Raw genomic sequence first — 19,576 nt, forward strand, 5'->3', positions numbered from 1 at the left:
GACTTGTTCAAGTTGAGGAAGAGACCCAGTCTCTCGAATGTGGATCTGACCAATTTGACCTGAGACTCCACCTGCCCCCTGGTGTGGCCTCTGAGCAGACAGTCATCGAGGTAGGGGTATACCTGCACCTACCTCCAACGGAGGAAAGTGGCCACAACCAACATGCACTTGGTGAACATGTGGGGGGCTGTAGAAAGGTCGAATGGAAGGACCGTAAATGAATGATGTTTGTGGTCAATCAGGAACCATAGGAATCATCTGTGTGCAGGCCGAATGGTTATGTGAAAGTACGCATCTTTCATGTCGAGGGCAGCGTACCAGTCTCCCGGATCCAGAGAAGGGATAATTATACCCAGGGAGACCATGGGGAACTTCAACTTTACCAGGAACTTGTTGAGTCCTTGCAGATCTAGAATGGGTCTCAGACCCCCCTTGGCCTTGGGGATTAGGAAGTATCGAGAATAGAAGCCCTTGCCCCTGAGCTCCTGAGGAATCTCCTCCACCGCTCCCATAGCGAGGAGCCCCTGCACCTCCTGGATAAGGAGTTGCTTGTGAGAGGGGTCTCTGAAGAGGGACGGGGAAGGGGGGTGGTGGGGAGGTAGGAGCAGAATTGGAGAGAATATCTCACTTCTACCGTACAGAGAACCCAGCGGTCCAAAGTTATTTGGGACCAGGCACGGTAGAAGTGGGACAGATGATTCAAGAAAGACGGGGAAGGATCCGGAATTGTGGCTGATGCACTGTCCTCAGGTGAACCTTCAAAAGGCCTGCTTTAAACCTGACGTTGGTTTAGTCGGGCCCTGCCCCTGCCCGGGCTGGGGGCGGGAAGGCTTGTGTCTGCCATTCCTGTCCCATCTCCCAGAAAAGTCCTCCTCTGCTGAAGAGGATAGGAGCACTGCTGCTGCTGAGGCTTGAAATGTTTGTGTTGGGTTGCCAGCGTGTGCCTACCCAAGGGTTTCATGGTAGCCCTGGAGTCTTTTAGGCTATGCAGCCTAGAGTCAGTCTGCTCCACGAACAGGCCCGCTCCATCAAAAGGCAGATCCTGCATGGTCTGTTGAACCTCGGGCGGAAGGCCCGATGCCTGCAGGCATGAGATAGATCTCATGGTGAGGACGAGGTGCGCTCCGCTGAGTCTGCAGCGTCTGGTGAGGCCTGCGTCACCACCTTGCCCTCCTCCACTATCACTCCAAACTGCTCCCTGGACTCTGTTGGCACTTGCTCCTTAAACTTGAGCATCAAGTTCCAGGAGCTGAAGCTGTATCTTCTCAGAATTGCCTGCTGGCTGGGAATCCTGAGTTGTAACCCACACAAGGAATACACTTTGTGCCCATATAAGTCTAGGTGCTTGGTGCTCCTGCCTCTCCTTTTCATTTACTGCAGCCACCACCAATGAGCCAGGCTGCGGGTGTGTGAAGAGGTACTTGTACCCCTTAGATGGGACGAAATACTTCCTCTCCACACCCTTTGCGGTGGGAGGGATGGAGACCGGGGTCTGCCAAATGGTCTTAGCATTGACCTGTATAGTCTTGATGAGGGGTAGAGCCACCCTCGACGGGCCTTCCTGGGCCAGGAGGTCGACCATCGGGCCCTCCGACTCCACCATCTCCTCGGCCTGCAGGCCTATATTTCGCGCCACCCTGCGAAGGGGGTCCTGGTGGGCACGGCTGTCTATGGGAGGCGGTCCAGAGACGGCGGTCCCTGCAACCACCTCGTCCAGGGAGGATGAGGAGGAGGCTAATGGGGGAACAGGGTCCTCCTGACCCTCTTGGTCTCCAAAGGCCTCCTGTCCCTCCTCTCTGTCGGGGCCAACCACACCTGGATCAGGCTCAGAAACTGGGGTTGGTTCCAGGGGAGGTAGTACAACCGGTATCTCCTTGGCACCCCTACGGGTGGAGTGACTGGCTGATGCCTCCAGTACCAGCGGTTCAGAGGCCGCCAAACAGGAACCCTTGGAGTGGGTGCCCTGAGCCTGGTGTGCCCATGGGGTCCAGAATGGCCACTGTGCAGGCCATGGTGCTGGCCCCATGTCAGGGTGCCTTCCATGCCCTGACCGGTGCCGGCCCTGCTCTGAGTATCTAGACTGTGTCTCCAAGTCTGAAGACAGAGACCAGGACCACGATGGCCAGGGCAGTGCTGAGCAGAGCTGGACTGGAGAGCGGCGCCGCGAGGCTGGGGAGCGGTACTGAGATTCGGGGTCTGTGCGGGGACACTGACCAGTGCCGGGATGACCGGTGCTGGGAGTGGGACCTGCTGCATGATGGGGATCGGTGTGAGCATCAGCGTCATGATCGGGAGCGCTGGCATGACCTGGACTGGTGCCACGAGCGTGACCAGTGCCGCGATTGCCAGGACTCAAAGCGGTGCCATCATTCCACCGGCTGTGCTGAGGGACGAAGCATCGCCGGTTGGCCTCTAGACGTTGCCACGAAGGTTTGGCTCGAAGGACCGTGGTGCCGTCATGGTAATGAGGTCCCTCGTGGCATCTAACGTGCCCGGAGTGGATGGCAGTTCCACCTCCTCAATGACCTAGCTCGGGGAGTCCAACAGCACCGGGCTCGACAGTCCCCTGGCAGTCCCCATTAGCTTGTTCCAAAGGGGTGGGTCTCAGAGTCGGAGATCCACTCCCCCCCTGCTTCCAGTGCCGCTTCTGCGTCAGGGAATGGGACCGGTGCCGGGTCGATCCCACCGGTTTTGGCACTGGGAAGCGGTGATGCCGCGGGTCTCTCCCAGAGTCCTCCCACGGTGCCGCTTCTAGCCCAGCCACCGGGGCGCTGTGCACTGATGAGCTCGGTGCCGAGTCTTGCCGCGCCGATGTAGGTTGCGGTCTAAGTGCTGCCCCCATAAGGAGCTGTTTGAGGCGAAAGTCTCGCTCCTTTTTTGTTCCGGGGCAAAACGCTTTACAAATCCCGTACTTGTCCGCTTGGTATGCTTCCCCCAGACACTTCAAGCAAGCATCGTGGGGGTCACCTGTTGGCATGGGCTTATTACAGGACTTGCAGGGTTTGAACCCTTGGGACTTAGGCATACCCCAAGTCACCATGGGGAACGCGGTCTGGGTGAAGGGGAAGACCCCCCCACTCCCAACAGCTATCTGCTGTAACAACCGAAAACACTAAAACTAAACATAACGAGGCTTGGCATAACTGAACTAAACTAACTGAAAGCTAGGGAAAACGAGGAGAGCTTGCTAAGCAAGTCACCACAGTTCCAATGACCATCACTGGCAGTAAGAAGGACCTGAGGAGGCGCCGGGTCGGCAGGGTTGTATATTGAGCCACTCCAGGTAGTTCCACAGCTGACCCAATGGGAGCTGCTGGGGGAAAACTTTCTGGCGACCATGCACACGGCACACGCACCTAATTGGTGCGATATGAGCAATCACTCGAAGAAGAACCTACTACTGCTGTCGTTGACTCCCTTAGCTCAAGAGGCAGTGGTGCGTGCGGTGGGATTTAAAGGTTCTAACCCTGCCGATGATCCATGTGGGTGTCAGTTTGATGTCACATGATGCACAGGGCTGAGTGCAGCCCCGAGTGAGGACACAGGAACTCAGGTATGGCTTTACAGCGTGGCTGCTCACACCTGGGCTAGGCTAACCTAGGCCTGCGTGCTGCTCACTTGGGTTGACTCTACAGTGAAGACATACCCGCCTCCGTGGCCAGATTTTCAAACAGTTTTCCACAGGAGCTGCTGGGTGCTAAGCGCTTCTGCAAAGCTGGCCCCTTCACTCCTTTGCCTGTGGGGGCACGGTGCTCTTTTGAAAATCCCGCCCAGCCTGGCCCGTCCTCCCTGCTCAGATTATGTGGCAGTGTGCTAGATTTGAACCTTGGCTTGGCTTTGAATGATATGCTAAACTGCTTGTTTTCTTCTGCAGGATCTTAGGCCCCTGTACGCAGGCCGATGTCAGTATTATTCCAAAAGTACGACTCCACCCGAGGTGAGAGCGGTTTTGGTGGCATCGCTTTCTAACAGGGCTGGCAGTGGCGTGGAGGTGTATGCCCTGCGGACCAGTCAGGGACAGAGCCCCCCCAGGATGGATTCATTCGTTCCCTGCATGCACAGGAGAGCAGGACTTTGGGAAGGGCTCAGCATTGGGGTCTTGGAGAGGGAGGAGCGTGAGGCACCAGTGATTGTCGGGGAGCACAGCGGTGGAGAAGGGTACGCTGGAATACAGCGGGGACTAGAGAGGGCATTTAGGAGTGGGGCATGCTGGAACTAGGGTTGGGGACCAGAGCGAGCGAGCCTGGAGTCCTTTGTGGGACTGCCAGCCTGACAGAGGAGACCAGCAGAGAGGAGGTGAAGGACACACGTGTCCCTTTGTGTAGCCTTTTCGGCCCTCAGCAGGGTCAACATCTGAGGCAGAAGCAACTGTGCCAGCATTTCCATGGCGAACACTGACGAGGGGAAAGTGAAGGACAGCTCTGCCCAGCTGTAAGATAAGCAGCTCCCCATCCCAAACTGGGACACCTTCTGACAGAGAAATGTGTTCCCTAAAAAGGGGGGAACATCTACAATCACATGGAGTGGGTGAAACCTGTGTGATAAATCAAGTGTATTGCGCGCTGCTCTGCATCCCCTGGGACTTTCCTTCCAAATAGCTGAGCCGCTTTCAGGAGCTGCTGAATAAAAACAATCAGCCTGCCAGCAAAATCCATTTTTCTTCCCTGGCTCCCCCTCCCCAACTGCAATGTCCCCCCAGCACTTGTCTGGGGTGCAGGATGGGCAGTGGTCAGTGCTGGAGCAGTGACAGGGAGAAGATCGAATCTCGCTGGCCCCAGAGAGGTGACATCTCCAGAGTAAGCCTGGCAATAACCGAGATTGGATGGACACACGCACGTGTATCCAGTAACCATCCAGCGTTCGCCACCATGTCATGGTCTTGGCCTAGGGGTTGTACCAGTAGAACTATATCAGTAAAAAGTCACCCCCTCAGCCAACATAGTTATACTGGTACAAAATCTGTGCATAGACCAAGCCTCAGAGAAACAGGACCGAAGGCCATTGCTCGTCTTTTCCTGGGTTCCTTGTATCCCCCTTCTCTTTGTGTTCACGCAGGGGATCTGTAATCCACAGCGCCGGGGACCTTGCACACCTAAAATAAAAACCAACACCTGCTTCTGCTGTGACCTATACAACTGTGGAAAGTGAGTAAACTAAAAATAGCATTCAGCATCCATGCCAAGAGCAAATATGGGATACATTGCTTTGCTCTTGTTTAAAGAGGTTAGGGACTCCTACAGGATATGGTAGGAGCTATATATAGGATTGGTTAATTATAGCTATTATAGGAATAGATATTGCATTATTACTTCAGGTAGCAACCCTACCGTATTATAATGGAAGTTGGATCACGTAATGCTGCCATAAGACAGTCTAGTCTTTCAAAAAGAAAAGGAGGACTTGTGGCACCTTAGAGACTAACAAATTTATCTGAGCATAAGCTTTCGTGAGCTACAGCTCACTTCATCGGAAGCTTATGCTCAGATAAATTGGTTAGTCTCTAAGGTGCCACAAGTCCTCCTTTTCTTTTTGCGAATACAGACTAACACGGCTGCTACTCTGAAATCTAGTCTTTCAGTGTGTTCAACAGGTTAAATTACCAAGCTACTCCCCTATGGTACCTTTTATCTGATGATCTCAATGTGCTACATAAATGTAAATCCTTCGCAATGAGGATGGCAAGTATTATCCCCACTTTACAAAATGGAGAAACTGAGGCTTAAGGGATATGGTCAACTTGTAAACTATTCAGTTGGGTTTTTTAAGCTTAAAAATCATTTCAGGTACTATACCTGACACCCATATCCCCTGCCACATGTTGTGACTTTACCTGTTTTTTTAAATGTGTGTGTTCTCTCCCTGGTGCTGTATGAAACAGCAGAAAACAAAAAACAGCACAAACTGATTATAAAGTGGGAGAGAGGTACAGGAAATGGTGAAACTGACTCTATTCAAAGTGCTGTCAAATGCACAGAGTCAGCAGTGAAAAGAGAGAACAGTTTTGTCTCTAATCTCTTCCAGCTACTGTAATCTTAGGCACACATAAAAATAGTCAAGGAATGTTTTTCAGACAGAATTGTAATGTGTAAGTTGACAATGTCCCTATAAAGCCAAAATTTTCAGCTGTGGTCTCTGGTTTTAGGTGTTTCTAGCTTTGGATCCCCCAACTTAAGACAAACTTGGGGGGGTGATTTTCAGAAGTGCTGAGCTCCTGCAGGCCCCATGGATCTAAAATGGAGTTGTGGGTGCTTAGGGCCTCTAAAAATCAATCTCCCAAGGTGCCTCAAATCGAGCCCCTAAAACTAGAAGGCACTTTGCAAACATTGGCCACGCTGAGTTGCCGCAGATGATAGAGAGAGTCTGCAGCAGATCTGGGCATAGAACTCCGGGCTGGGAGACTGGAGATCTAAGCTTTTATTACAAGATTTTTGCACCTATTTCGGAGCTGAGCGAATAATGGATTTTTTGGGGTTTGAGACTGAACCAAAAAAAAAAAAAGATCCATTTAGATTAGAACCAAAACAAAATGTATTCTTTTTTTTTTCCAATTTTTTTCATCAAATCAAAAATAGTTTGTTTCAACTCCATCAAAACATTTTGGGTAATTTATTATTGTTGTTTCAATTTGGCTGTTTTGGGTTTGTTTGTTATTTTTTAATTGGCCAAATTTCAAGTTTGGAACTGAATGTTTTAAAATGAAACATTTTGACTTTTCAAAAAAAAAAAAAAATCTTGGCCACGTTTGACCTGAATTCACAAATAATTTCATAGCACCCCCCAAAAATACATTTTTTATGAAAACATTGATTTGGCAGAAAAATATACCAATTCGCCAAAGCTCCTGCGGGGTTTGGACTTTGCCACATTATGTGAATTTGTGTGTGACCATACGAATCAAAGTAATTTGTGAGTTCTGAGACTGTCATGTTCCAAATACTTACAGTGTCTTAACCAGGATTCATTAGGCTCCACTATAGATTCATCTGATTTACTTCCTGGAGCGGCAATCAGAAAGGAGTGATTATGGAAGAACCCAACATTTAGGATTCAGGGCCGTTGTGTTGACAATGGCACTCCTCCTGCCATATCCAAATAATGTGGATTTTTTTTATTTGATAGTTTACGGGGAGGGGAAGCTTAAATGGGTAAGATGAGATGTGTCTTAGATGAAATCTAAACCCAGGGTCCCGAGGGCTTCGGGTCATGATCCTACGACTGTATTCTTTACGTCCTGGCGTCATCGTTATGTAACATTGCCGGGTGTTGTAAGAGAGCTGCCAGTCCTTCACCGGCGGTAGCAGCTGTGTTGCATTTCAGTGGAGGACTGGGCTGGTGTGTGTGCAGAGGTTATCAGGCTGTAATGCACTTGGGAACGTTTGGATTGAAAGGCTCTATGTAAACATCTGATGACCTATATATTGAATATCAGCTTTTTACCAAACTTCACTTAAGGGACTCCAGGGTTCAGTTCCCAAGTCTGCTACTGTGTCGACTTGGTCAAGCTATGTGTCCTCTATGTCTTTAAATTGTCCCTCTATCAAATGGCTATGGTAATGCTTACCAGCCTCTCCGGGAGGGGTGAGAAATTTAAAGTGTGGAAAGAGCTGTGAAGTCAATGGTGCTGTATTAGGACAGAACATTTGGTTAATTATCTATTATTCTGGCAATAAGCCCAGTGTAACTGTAGGACATGAGGTAGAAATGTAAGAGGCAACTCCGAGACTGCAGCTTCACCCACCCATAACTCACTGACTTCAGTGACATTCAGGGGGGCTTGCGGGATATGTTTGCATCACTGTGTATTCAAGATGAGTATTCTCCACAGCCATAATCATGTGGGGAGATGTCAATATTCAGGTCACAACATGATGGGCCTACTCCAGCAGGCTTTACCTGTGGAAACATCCCACTGATGTTCGGACCCCTGGTCCATTGCAGGAATGCATTCTGTGGTCCAGGTGGGCTTTTTTGGATTTTATTATACTGTTGTTTAATTCTTTTCTAATCCAGCAGAGTGGAAATTTCTGGTGGGTACTATGAATATATTGATGTCAGCAGCTGCCAGGATATCATTCACCTTTACCACTTGCTCTGGTCAGCGACAATTTTGAACATAGTTGGATTGTTTCTAGGGATCATCACAGCTGCAATCCTTGGAGGCTTTAAAGACATGGTAAGATGATGCACGCTACTAGAGAAATTAAAGGCACATGATCAGACAAGTTTAGACATACACATTTCTTAAAAACCTCACTGGCAGTGATATTACAGTACATAGAGGTAGTGGTTGTTTAAATATCCTTTACTGTGTTTGAATCCAGATCATGCACCATTGTGCTTGTGCTGTGAAGAAGGAACTGGAATAACTATAAGCAGAAAGTGAAATTGACTAAATTGGCAGATCCAACAAGACTGTCTAAGCATAGGGAATTGCAAACGATTAACAAATAAGCACATGAAGAAATGTAAGATTAAGTCAGTGATAATAATCTCAGACATTAATTCCACTGTGGAGGAATTCCCTTTTAAAATGAATATTTTGCCTGATGTCCCTTTTAAGAAGAAACATGTTTCGGTGGCACTTAGGTTTATGAATTGTTTAATATAATCATGACGGTAAAAATTCTGAATTTTACAGAATACTTACCATTCAGTTCATCCAAATTTATTCACCTGGTTTCCTCATTGTGTAAAACAGCTGAAGCTGATTTTTTGGGGGAAACCAAATAAGATAATTTGTGTGTTGGAAGAAGATGGAAATACTGGTCTGACAATAAGTGGGACTTCAGTAGGCTTGAATAGGGCATGTGCTATGCCATTGGTTTTCAATCTGCGGGTGCGACCCAGTACTGGGTCGTGGAATGTAAGGCATTTGTGAAGCCATTCTGAAAATCCACTTCATTTGTGCACTAGCGTGGGATGGGCTTTGGCCAGCCTGTTCTCTTCGTTCTTAAAGGAAACACACTGAATAGCTAAAGAATTAATTGACTTCAGAGCAATCAGACTGAGCTGCAAGTTGTTCATTCACCAGAACTGGGCTCTGAAATCAGTCACTGTTCCTTTAAATCACTTCTGCAGTCATGCAGGTGTCAGTTATCTGTGAGTGTGGGTCAAGTGCAGGTTAACCTTTGTGTCAGACTGTGTGTGTCTTTGTTTCCACAGACTCCCTCCCTGCCTACACTGAACTGTACAGTTGAAAACGCACATCCCTCAGTGTCCTATTACTCAAGGCCACAGGTGACTTCTTACAACACTTACTACCACAGCACTCCTCATCTGCCACCATACTCAGCGTATGACTTCCAGGTACGGCACAACAGACAGTGGCGTTAAATCATAGAATCATAGAATATCAGGGTTGGAAGGGACCCCAGAAGGTCATCTAGTCCAACCCCCTGCTCAAAGCAGGACCAATTCCCAGTTAAATCATCCCAGCCAGGGCTTTGTCAAGCCTGACCTTAAAAACCTCTAAGGAAGGAGATTCTACCACCTCCCTAGGTAACGCATTCCAGTGTTTCACCACCCTCTTAGTGAAAAAGTTTTTCCTAATATCCAATCTAAACCTCCCCCACTGCAACTTGAGACCATTACTCCTCGTTCTGTCATCTGCTACCATTGAGAACAGTCTAGAGCCATCCTCTTTGGAACCCCCTTTCAGGTAGTTGAAAGCAGCTACCAAATCCCCCCTCATTCTTCTCTTCTGCAGGCTAAACAATCCCAGCTCCCTCAGCCTCTCCTCATAACTCATGTGTTCCAGTCCCCTAATCATTTTTGTTGCCCTTCGCTGGACTCTCTCCAATTTATCCACATCCTTCTTGTAGTGTGGGGCCCAAAACTGGACACAGTACTCCAGATGAGGCCTCACCAATGTCGAATAGAGGGGAACGATCACGTCCCTCGATCTGCTCGCTATGCCCCTACTTATACATCCCAAAATGCCATTGGCCTTCTTGGCAACAAGGGCACACTGCTGACTCATATCCAGCTTCTCGTCCACTGTCACCCCTAGGTCCTTTTCCGCAGAACTGCTGCCTAGCCATTCGGTCCCTAGTCTGTAGCTGTGCATTGGGTTCTTCCGTCCTAAGTCCCTGCACTTATCCTTATTGAACCTCATCAGATTCCTTTTGGCCCAATCTTCCAATTGGTCTAGGTCCTTCTGTATCCTATCCCTCCCCTCCAGCGTATCTACCACTCCTCCCAGTTTAGTATCATCCGCAAATTTGCTGAGAGTGCAATCCACACCATCCTCCAGATCATTTATGAAGATATTGAATAAAACCAGCCCCAGGACCGACCCTTGGGGCACTCCACTTGATACCGGCTGCCAACTAGACATGGAGCCATTGATCACTACCCGTTGAGCCCGACAATCTAGCCAGCTTTCTACCCACCTTATAGTGCATTCATCCAGCCCATACTTCCTTAACTTGCTGACAAGAATACTATGGGAGACCGTGTCAAAAGCTTTGCTAAAGTCAAGAAACAATACATCCACTGCTTTCCCTTCATCCACAGAACCAGTAATCTCATCATAAAAGGCAATTAGATTAGTCAGGCATGACCTTCCCTTGGTAGATAAGAGTACCCTAGCCTTGGGACCACGAAGGTGTCTCTTCCCCCGAGGTCTACCGAAGGCAATCCCCCCTCCTACCGAGGGTGCTAGAACTTCCCTGCAAACCTGCACCTTGTTCTTGAGGCCGGTATTTAAGTTTCACTAAGTTGCATGTCCAGACGGCAGTCACAGGGTGCGACTGCCGCTCGAGTAGACGTACCCGAGCTAGCTTTCACCTGGCCCCACAAGTAATTACCCAGGGTTCCAGGCGGGCTTGTACACCCCAGGCTCAAGTGCACCCTGCCACAGCTTCACGAGATTAAAGCTAGCTCCAGTATGTCTGTCTGAGCTGCCACCTTCCTCATGCTAAGGCCAGGTGGCAGTGAGGTGCATCCCAGTGCTGGGTACCCCTGGGAAGTGTGTCACGTGCTGTTAAGGGCCAAGCCGAGAGGTCCCTCAGAATAGGTTGTATTAGATCTTCATAAGATGATCCTGCATGGTCCTCTACGTCCCTTCCCTATGGCCGGAGTATCCTCTGGGAGCTGTGCCAGGACTAGGAACATTTGTGCTGTTGGATTTAACAAGTGGATCCTTATTTATGATTAGTACTTTGGTGGCTTTTTTTGGATTGTTTAAGAAAGAAGCTGCAATGTACGTTTCAAACTGTCCCTTGTCCTCAGTCTTCTCTGTTTAACAGTAGCCGTCTGTAGCCCCTCTGATGCTACCATGTAACACTGACATCGGGAAGATTGTAAAGCGTTGAGTATTCCTCAGCTCAGGATTTTTAAGGCTTGTCATACACACATTCTGTACCAATTTCACTAGATCAGTGCCACCCCCCAGACTGTGGACTTACATCACTATGAAAGGGCTACCTTGGGATAGCTTATTCCTACACATTTACCAAATTGAACTATACTGACAAGCCCCTTTCCAAGGCGCTGTGCTGCTGAATGTGCTATTCCTAAAAGGGGACAGTTTAATGGGTACAAAACCTGTGTGCTGACCAAAGGGAACGTTTTCAGAAACACTTGAGCCCTATTTTCAGAAGTGACTTGGACACCAGGGAGCCTCGGTCCCATTGACTTTCAATGAGACTTGAGCTCCTAAGTCACTAAGGGCCTTGGAAATTGTTCCATCAGACTGTTCCAGTTTCTTATCCTCCCTTTCTAGGCCCTGCATAACTTTGCCCCTCCCTCCTTACCCATCTCTGTCTCTCAGTCCCCTTCTCCCCTAGTAGTAGCCTCAGTGCCCCATTTGTCTGCATGTTCCATGCAATGTCTCTGCACCTTCTTCCACACTGCTCCCTCTTGCGTGGAATGTGAGGCCACTCCCCTCTCCTCGTTCAGTCCCTTCTGAAGGACTGCATGTCTTCTGCTACAAGGAGCTAGCCAATTAACTCTTCTGCACAGTCACTCTATCACTTTGACAGAAAACAAAGAAGTCCACATTTCTAATAGAGCCTGGTCTAGAACCCAGGTCTCCTGACTCCATCGCCTTCCCTAACCGCCGGCAAACTCTCTCCAACTTTGTGCACATGTCATCAGAGTGGCTGAGCTGAGTCTTTGTCAGTTTTTAGGCACACAAACTTCTAGGGGTTGGGTTGAGATTGTTTCATGCCAGGTGTGAGCCTAGACAGGCTTCTTGTGGTCCATGACAGTCCAGTCACTTTGAACAAGCCATTTCCAGTGGCAGACCCTTGCCTCTCTCATCCCATTGGAACATGCCTAGCACAAATGAAGCAGGCAGGAAACTGTCACCCTCTGCATGAAAATAGCATTATGCTAGGCAATCACCTTGTGTGTTGAGGAGGGGCAGGGAATGATCAGCTAGGAAAGGGTCATTCCTACAGTGCTTTGACTTCTGCAGGTAGAAAGCCACGTTTGGCGCTGAAAAGAAAGAGTAGGTTGTTTCATCTCACTGGCGGCTCATTCCGCCTTTTGTTCCTTTTAGACAGGGAGGAATCAAAAGTGCAGCCCTTTCAGTGGCCTGCTTCATTAATAAAATCTGACTGCTGGCTGGAGCCAAAATAAGCCAGGCCTACTCTACAGCTGCAACAAAGCCGGCTCTCCTCAGAGGCTCATGGCTGTTGCTAGGCAGCAACACATGGGTGCTTTGTAATGTTTAAAACCCAAGGTTGTGTTCTCTAGCCAATACCGCAGCAGCACCCGCCGCAGCTAAGTCACCCCATATTTCAGACCTGAGAGTTTTGGGGGATTCAAGTGGCTGAAACTTGACAGGGAGGAGGGGCTTGGCCCTAATTGAGAGGTGAGGGAAAGCCGTTTTGCCATCAAAACGTGTAATCAAAAACAGAAGCCTTTGGCCCACAATCTGCTCCCCAGGGCTCCAAGCCTGCCTTTAGCTGGTGGCACCATATTGGCACAATAAGCTGTAGCAGTTTGTAATAGGGAAATGAGATACTCCGTGTGTGTGTGTGTATATATATATATGACCTCCAATATAATTTTTTTTAATTTAAAGCAATTTTCACACAGGCAACCTGCCCCAAAAGGCTAAACTCTATCTTCACACCCTATTGCTGCTTACACTTGAGTCCCACAAAGCTATAAATGCTCTTCTCTGACACACAATCGGGACACATGTGCTCTCAGTATCTGCCTTTGCAGCACAATGCAAAGATTTTGTCCTCGCCCTAAGTCACTTAGATGTCAGATTATTGCAAGGTACCAAGTAACCTCACCAGTATACGAGGTGCTTTCCAGGCTGCCCCAAAACATTCACGGTATAAAAGACAAACCAAAAAAAGGGGGAGAGGTCCAACTGGTAATTTGTTATATCTTGGCATATAATTCAATTGTATGGTTCGTTAAATGCTAAAATGTCTAGATTATCCCCAATCCTTCACAACCTCGCCATTATTGATCAGCCAGGACCAGTGTCTTACAGCTACCGCAGTAGAAGTGGGTCTTTGGGATGGCTTCGACTGCAAAGAGGGGAGCGCCCAGATCAGCCCAGGAAATGGTGGTCATGGATGGAACCGTGGGGAATCTTGTGGGAGGAATGAATGACTGAATGAAGTGTTGAGGCTTGCTTCATTGTGTCTCATCACCTTTTCCTAACTCCTTTGTTTGACCTGTTTCTAGACAGATGGATACATGTTAACAATTTTCTAACAGTGTCATGATTTCTTGGTGGAATGCTTTAAACCCATCGTTTGCGATTTATATGAAGACAATTTTAGGAGTGGAACTTATTTTGGCCATGTGCCAGTTTTGTTTTTCCAACTAAAATGCTGACTAAAATAGGAGTAAGCTATGCTGCCTTTATCAATTTAAAGGGATACTACTGAGTAGCCTTGGAGAAATATGTAAGTTTTGTGTGACAAATTTGGTTTTACAAAATTGAAGTCCGTCCCCCCCACATTAATGTAAAAGCCAAACAAATATACAGAAAGATTTGATTCTCGGGCAGCATTTGCAACGTAAACGTTACAGCAGTGGTCTAATGTATGAAAAACAAAGGATGAAATTGACTAGTCTGTGTTAACTGTGAAAGCTTAGTGAAATGTGTTAAGTAAACAGCAGAAATGATGAAAGGGAAATCAAATTTAACTCTAAATTTCAACCATTTTAAGCTCTTATCTTGCAAACGGTTACTCATCTGCTTAACTTGACTTCAGTGGGGCTATTCATTTGAATATACACATGTTTAACTTTAACAAGCGTTTGCAGGATCAAGGTGTAAAATATTAGTAACATCATATTGTTTGGTAAAAACAGTTATTTTTTTTAACTGGCCACTGTCCCTTTCAGTGTAGGAGCTTAAGAAATGCTTATTTACCTTGTAGTCTTTTCAAGCTTGCTATTGACGAACGTATGTGTGTCTCTTCTGTGCAGCATTCCAGTGTGTTTCCAGCTTCCACTCCTTCTGGACTTTCAGACGATCCCCAGTCAATGTCACCATCTCCAAGCTACATGTGGTCCTCCAGTGCTCCTCCTCGCTATTCCCCGCCATATTTTCCTCCTTTTGAAAAACCACCCCCGTATACACCGTAAAGAAAAAATGTGCTCTTGAAATAAGTGTGAACATTTTGTATTTATATTTTATTGGGGTGGGAGGGAGAGAACATTACAGAGGACACTATCAGATACTGGATTCTGGTCATTCTTGCAAGACTTATGTAGAGGTTTAACAACTGTGTGTAGAGCAAGGATAATTTCATTGAAGCTTACTAGCGTCAGTGACGAGCGGGTGACCTAAATTCAGGCCTGTTTTACAATTGATTCACAGTAGTCCTTGATTTTTAAGAGGTGCTACCTGGTCAGACTATTGATCGCAGTCTGCCATGCTTCATCTTGAGCTGAGCAGTCACGTGGATAAAAATGGAGTGAGGTTAGCCAGAACCAGTAGTTGCGCCAGCCTACTCTTTTGCTCTAAAGGTGAGGGTGCTTGAAAATCAGCTCGGATGTTAATTTTGTTTGGCCTTTTGCTTCCTACTGTCAGGACATTGCTGGGCTGTGGAATGTAGTTCACATCTTTCATTGCTTATGGTCTACATCCTTATCAAAGGAAAATCCAAAGAAGAGCATGAGTTTCTTAAATCATAATACAAACAGAGGGAAAAATAATTCTGTAGGATATGATGTCCTGTAGCAGGCCTACAACTGGAATAGAGCCTGCTGAAAGAGAGAACTGCACGAGCCAGGCTGGCTTGTTTCAGGATGCATCATAAGGTAGGAGGTGTAATACTGAACTGAGTATTGTTAGTTCTGGTATGTGTAAATAATATAAAAATCACACAGTTTGGGTGATTGTGTATCAGCGATTGGATTGTAGATACCTCCTAAATAGAAAGATGCAGTTTTCTGTGTTCTGCTAAGAAAAGGCATCCGACACTGTCCACAAGTCATTTCAGCAAAACCATGTGTTTTCCTTCTTTTGGTTGGGAAATTTTTATAGATTGTTTTGAGCCAGCACCCTGTATAATAACTTTTTTAATGGCTGTATTACAGGCTGCATGTAATGAATTTCCACTGTTTGCTCTCAAGATGTAAGTCTCTTGTGGATAAAATTCAACACCACATAAATAATAGCCTAGGACAAAGTTGATTAGAATTTGCTGTTATTGTTGTGACTTTCTTTTAATCTTCAAATGATAATTGTGCTGATCTAGATTTCATGCAGGTTTTGTATGCGTCTTGCATAACAAAAAAGATCAACCTTATTAAGTGGCACAATGCTCCTTTAAAGTGTGGTTCTTGCCCAAGAAGTGATTTCATTTGGCAACTTCCTGTTCAGAACCACTCACTCTGAGCATTTCATCTGTTTACTTTGGGGATAAAAATAAGGTATCTGCTTTTTACTTGTTATACCAAAAAGGCTGGATTCTATTTCAGCTCCTGCATCTAAAGAAGTGTAAACCGTAAGGCTACACCCATTTACTGCTGTGTCACCTCAATCCAGACAAAATGTCATGGAGAGCAAAATTCGGCTTGTAGAGGTTTATGCTGTTATGTGAGCCACAACAAATACAGTTGGACTTCAGATTGCAGCATCTTTCTACTTGCAACCTAAGCAAATGTGAGATGGTGTAAAAAAGGAAGATACATGTGGGACCCATGATGTCACGTTCAGAGTACAACCACACTTTAACGTGCTGCTTTTAATCCTACACATTTGCAAAGCATTTTTAAACTCATTTCCCTGTCAGATACAAGTCCATCTAACCTCAAACTGAAAAGAGAATTGTTCAACCAGAAGCAAATGTAGAACTTCTATCTTGACAAGAAAATATTTTTTCTTAGAAAATGGTGGGAGGAGAAATACATGCAAGATACTCACTGGATTTAAAACAGTAGTGTATGCCGAACATGTTCCAGTAGACTTCCTCCCCCCATCATATATGGTTTAAAATACAGCTCCCATAAGTTTGGGCACCAGAAATAAATTAGCACACTAATACCCCTTCTGTTCTAAATTAACCTCACAGCTGTTCAACTCAATCACATCTTTAAGAGATTTTGCATGCAATTAAAAAAAAAAAGTGACAGCACCCGGGGTACAACTCCCTGTGAGAAGTATATTGCATAAATGTTTTTAAAAAATATTATTTTACTTCTAGAGCTTTGAAATAAAAGTTACAGTCCTAACCTCACCTGGAAAATAGTATACCATTTGTGCCTATCTCTATTAAATAGGGCTGCAAGGCATAGGGGATATATTGCAGGTCAGAACTAAGGCGCATTGCACAGTCATGAGGGGAGAAAAATAACTCAGTGCCAGAAAAAAGGATCTTTGGAAGCAAGTGTATTGTTAGCACCTTTGCTAACCTAAGCAGAAAACCTAAGAAATTGTCAAAGCTCTTTTTTCCAAACCTTTGAGCTTTATATTAATTGTTATATGCTAGTATATTTAAGCAAAAGCTGCATTGCTGCTTTAAATTCATTATAAAAAGACAACTCAATATTAACATTAAAAAGCATCATTAGGATTTTCTGTTCAGCTATCTGTTTTCCTTCTGCTTCAACAGTATAAACACTGAACATACATGCAATATTATGCACTGTATCCATAAGGTCTTATGAGAATGTAAAAATGACATGACTCGTATGTATCTTTTATTACTTCACAAAAGTAAAATAAAACTCTGTGACTTTTTAAAAATGTTCACAAAGTTGCAGTTTACATTTTAGCAGCTTTTCTGAGTATTAACGTTGCCACCATTGCACTGACCTTCCTTGTATGTAACTAGGAACTACAGAAAAAGCCAAGACAGCATTTGCTATTTTAGGGCCCAGAACTGCCAACCTTACTGGGCATGGTGCTTACTACCCTTAGGAGTCCCACTGAAATCACTGAGCTCTTATTTTGTAAATTGTGTGTTGAAAGAACAAATGTATCCTACGCATTTTATAGCTGTAGTAACTACAATTCTGCAATCCTTATTCCCGAGTAGTTCCATTGATTTCAGGGGGGTTACACTTATAAGTGCTACCCAGGATGCGTAAGGCCCAGTGTAGTCACTGGACTTAAATCCTGCAGCCAGTCTGTATCCTCTGTTGCCTGCTACACACAGAGAAAGTCTGCTGAAGAACATTAAAATGGAAGGCTGTATTTCAAACAGAAGTGAATAATGTAATCAGTACAGTATCCCATTCACTTATTTTTATATTAAGTTCAATAGATTATGCTGGGCTTGATCCTGCACCACTCATGTCAGTGGGAGTTTTGCTGTTGACCCCAGCAGGAGCAAGTCCAATCCCCATGTAAATGAGATGTTTTACTAATGTTCCTGATATTCTCCCCAAACTGTTTTTGACACGTTTCTGAGTAGCTATGTTTTTCTTGTCAAATCCTTTCCCCACATCGGTTTTACTATGCTGATTAGCACTTACTCAAGCAAATAGTCCCATTGAGTTGATTGGGTCTACTCTGGTAAGTAAGTATTACTTATTAAGGGTTGCAGAATTAGACCCCATTTCAATAATAATTATTAGTCAACCAAAGTATCAATTATCTCAACACTATGGTTAAGAACTGCAGATGGAAAAATTCCAAACTATAACCAATTAGAGATTAACTTATTTGCAGCTTCATTAAATATGAAGTTGCTGCACCATGAGTTAACTAAATACATCAGCTGAATAAGACAACCACAAGTATAAGTTTCTAGACCAGTGCAACCCAATTAGAAGTCAAGTAGAACACATACTGGCTCAAAATACTTTTAGATTGTGCAGTTTACAATATGCACCATTGTTCAACTAATTCAGCTTATTAAAAGAAACCTCTAAATTGCATAATTTTTTTTGAGAATTCACTGCTACCTTAAAAAGTCCTACAGGAGCCAATTATAAACATTAACTCATCGAAAGCTGTGTTTCTCAACCTTTTTGATCCCAGGAATTGGCTTGCTGCCTTCCTAAATTGTCAGGAAGACCTCAGGGGCAGGCGCTGGTCCACAAACCAGTTGCTGAGAAACACAAAATGTCTCAGAAAAGTGGATTGCCCTTGGGGGAAAAAAACATTCTGCACATCTCTAGAATTAAAACTTTTTATTTTTGCCATAGAAAGCTCTAAGAACTAATATCAAGTATTGGTTAATGAAAAGTAGAACACAACTTTAAAAACTATGTTAAGGAAAAGACTGTACAAGTATATACATTACAGTATTGGTAAAAATGAACAATGTTTCACACAGAACAGTTGATAGGTAACAGCTGTAGAACCCAATGTTCAATGTATACAGTTGTCAGCTTTTGCATCTTTGTATAAACTGCATGCCTTAGCAGTACAAAATAAATAAGCAACCTATCAATTTTGTTATCTCCATATTTGTTTTATTTATATATTGGAATGCTGTGGTATGAATTCCCATAGAAGCCACACAGTGAGGACTCTTAGCCATCATTATTACATTTTGTAGCAGATCAGAGTTAACTTTTATATTTGTAAAATGATTTTTAGGTTTGCTATGGGATCTCTGCTGAATGTTGTAATAATATTTATATAAATGCATTTTCAGATTCAATTAGTGTAAATCCAATTTTTTTTCCAGAGCCAATTTCTTAATATTTACAAAATGTTTTGGATTAAGTCAAACCAGAAGGTAATGATAAAGATTTAAAAAACACAAAACAAAACCAAAACCCACCCTAAGTACAATAGCCAGAAATCTAAATATAAAAGTCTATTGCCCCATAAAGAGTTTAAAAGAAGGGATCTAACATGTTTCCAATCCAATAAATACTGGAAGTGAAGTTTAAAAAAAGTTTATTTTACATGACCTCTGGACTTTGGATACTGAAGCTCACTTCCAAGGAAAACTGAAGACTGAGACACACATGCAGGCCCGAGTCTTCTGGCAAAACTACACCTTTTGAACCACCAATTTTCCAGTTTTTTTTTCTAAAGAGACACCTTAGTAGGCACAGTTCAACTTAAGGTTTAAACCTTATCAGCAGCAAATATTGATAGCCATTATTACTGGATATATATTCTGCAAGGCAAGCTTAATTCCAGATGTTTCACACTAGGTTAATTTACAATATACCCTCAATGTTT

General features: G+C 45.1%; 1 protein-coding gene across 4 annotated transcripts in view; it reads left to right on the forward strand.

Annotated features, from left to right (window-relative positions):
* TMEM255A (transmembrane protein 255A) overlaps positions 1-19,576 on the forward strand; it is a 57,126-nt gene that overhangs the window by 35,767 nt on the left and 1,783 nt on the right. For 2 of the 4 annotated variants that reach the window (XM_084638768.1, XM_084638770.1), the window contains 5 exons: positions 3,875-3,937; positions 5,056-5,144; positions 8,011-8,173; positions 9,163-9,306; positions 14,410-18,830. In XM_084638768.1, coding sequence (XP_084494894.1) covers positions 3,875-3,937; positions 5,056-5,144; positions 8,011-8,173; positions 9,163-9,306; positions 14,410-14,568 — 618 coding nt within the window. In that variant the 3' untranslated portion in view covers positions 14,569-18,830. Of the gene's footprint in view, positions 1-3,874; positions 3,938-5,055; positions 5,145-8,010; positions 8,174-9,162; positions 9,307-14,409; positions 18,831-19,576 lie in introns of those variants that run through there. The other 2 variants (XR_014712946.1, XM_084638769.1) reach the window with 2 other exon arrangements.

The sequence above is a fragment of the Lepidochelys olivacea genome, assembly GCF_965140295.1.
Source record: "Lepidochelys olivacea isolate rLepOli2 genome assembly, chromosome: 9".
NCBI lineage: Eukaryota > Metazoa > Chordata > Testudines > Cheloniidae > Lepidochelys > Lepidochelys olivacea.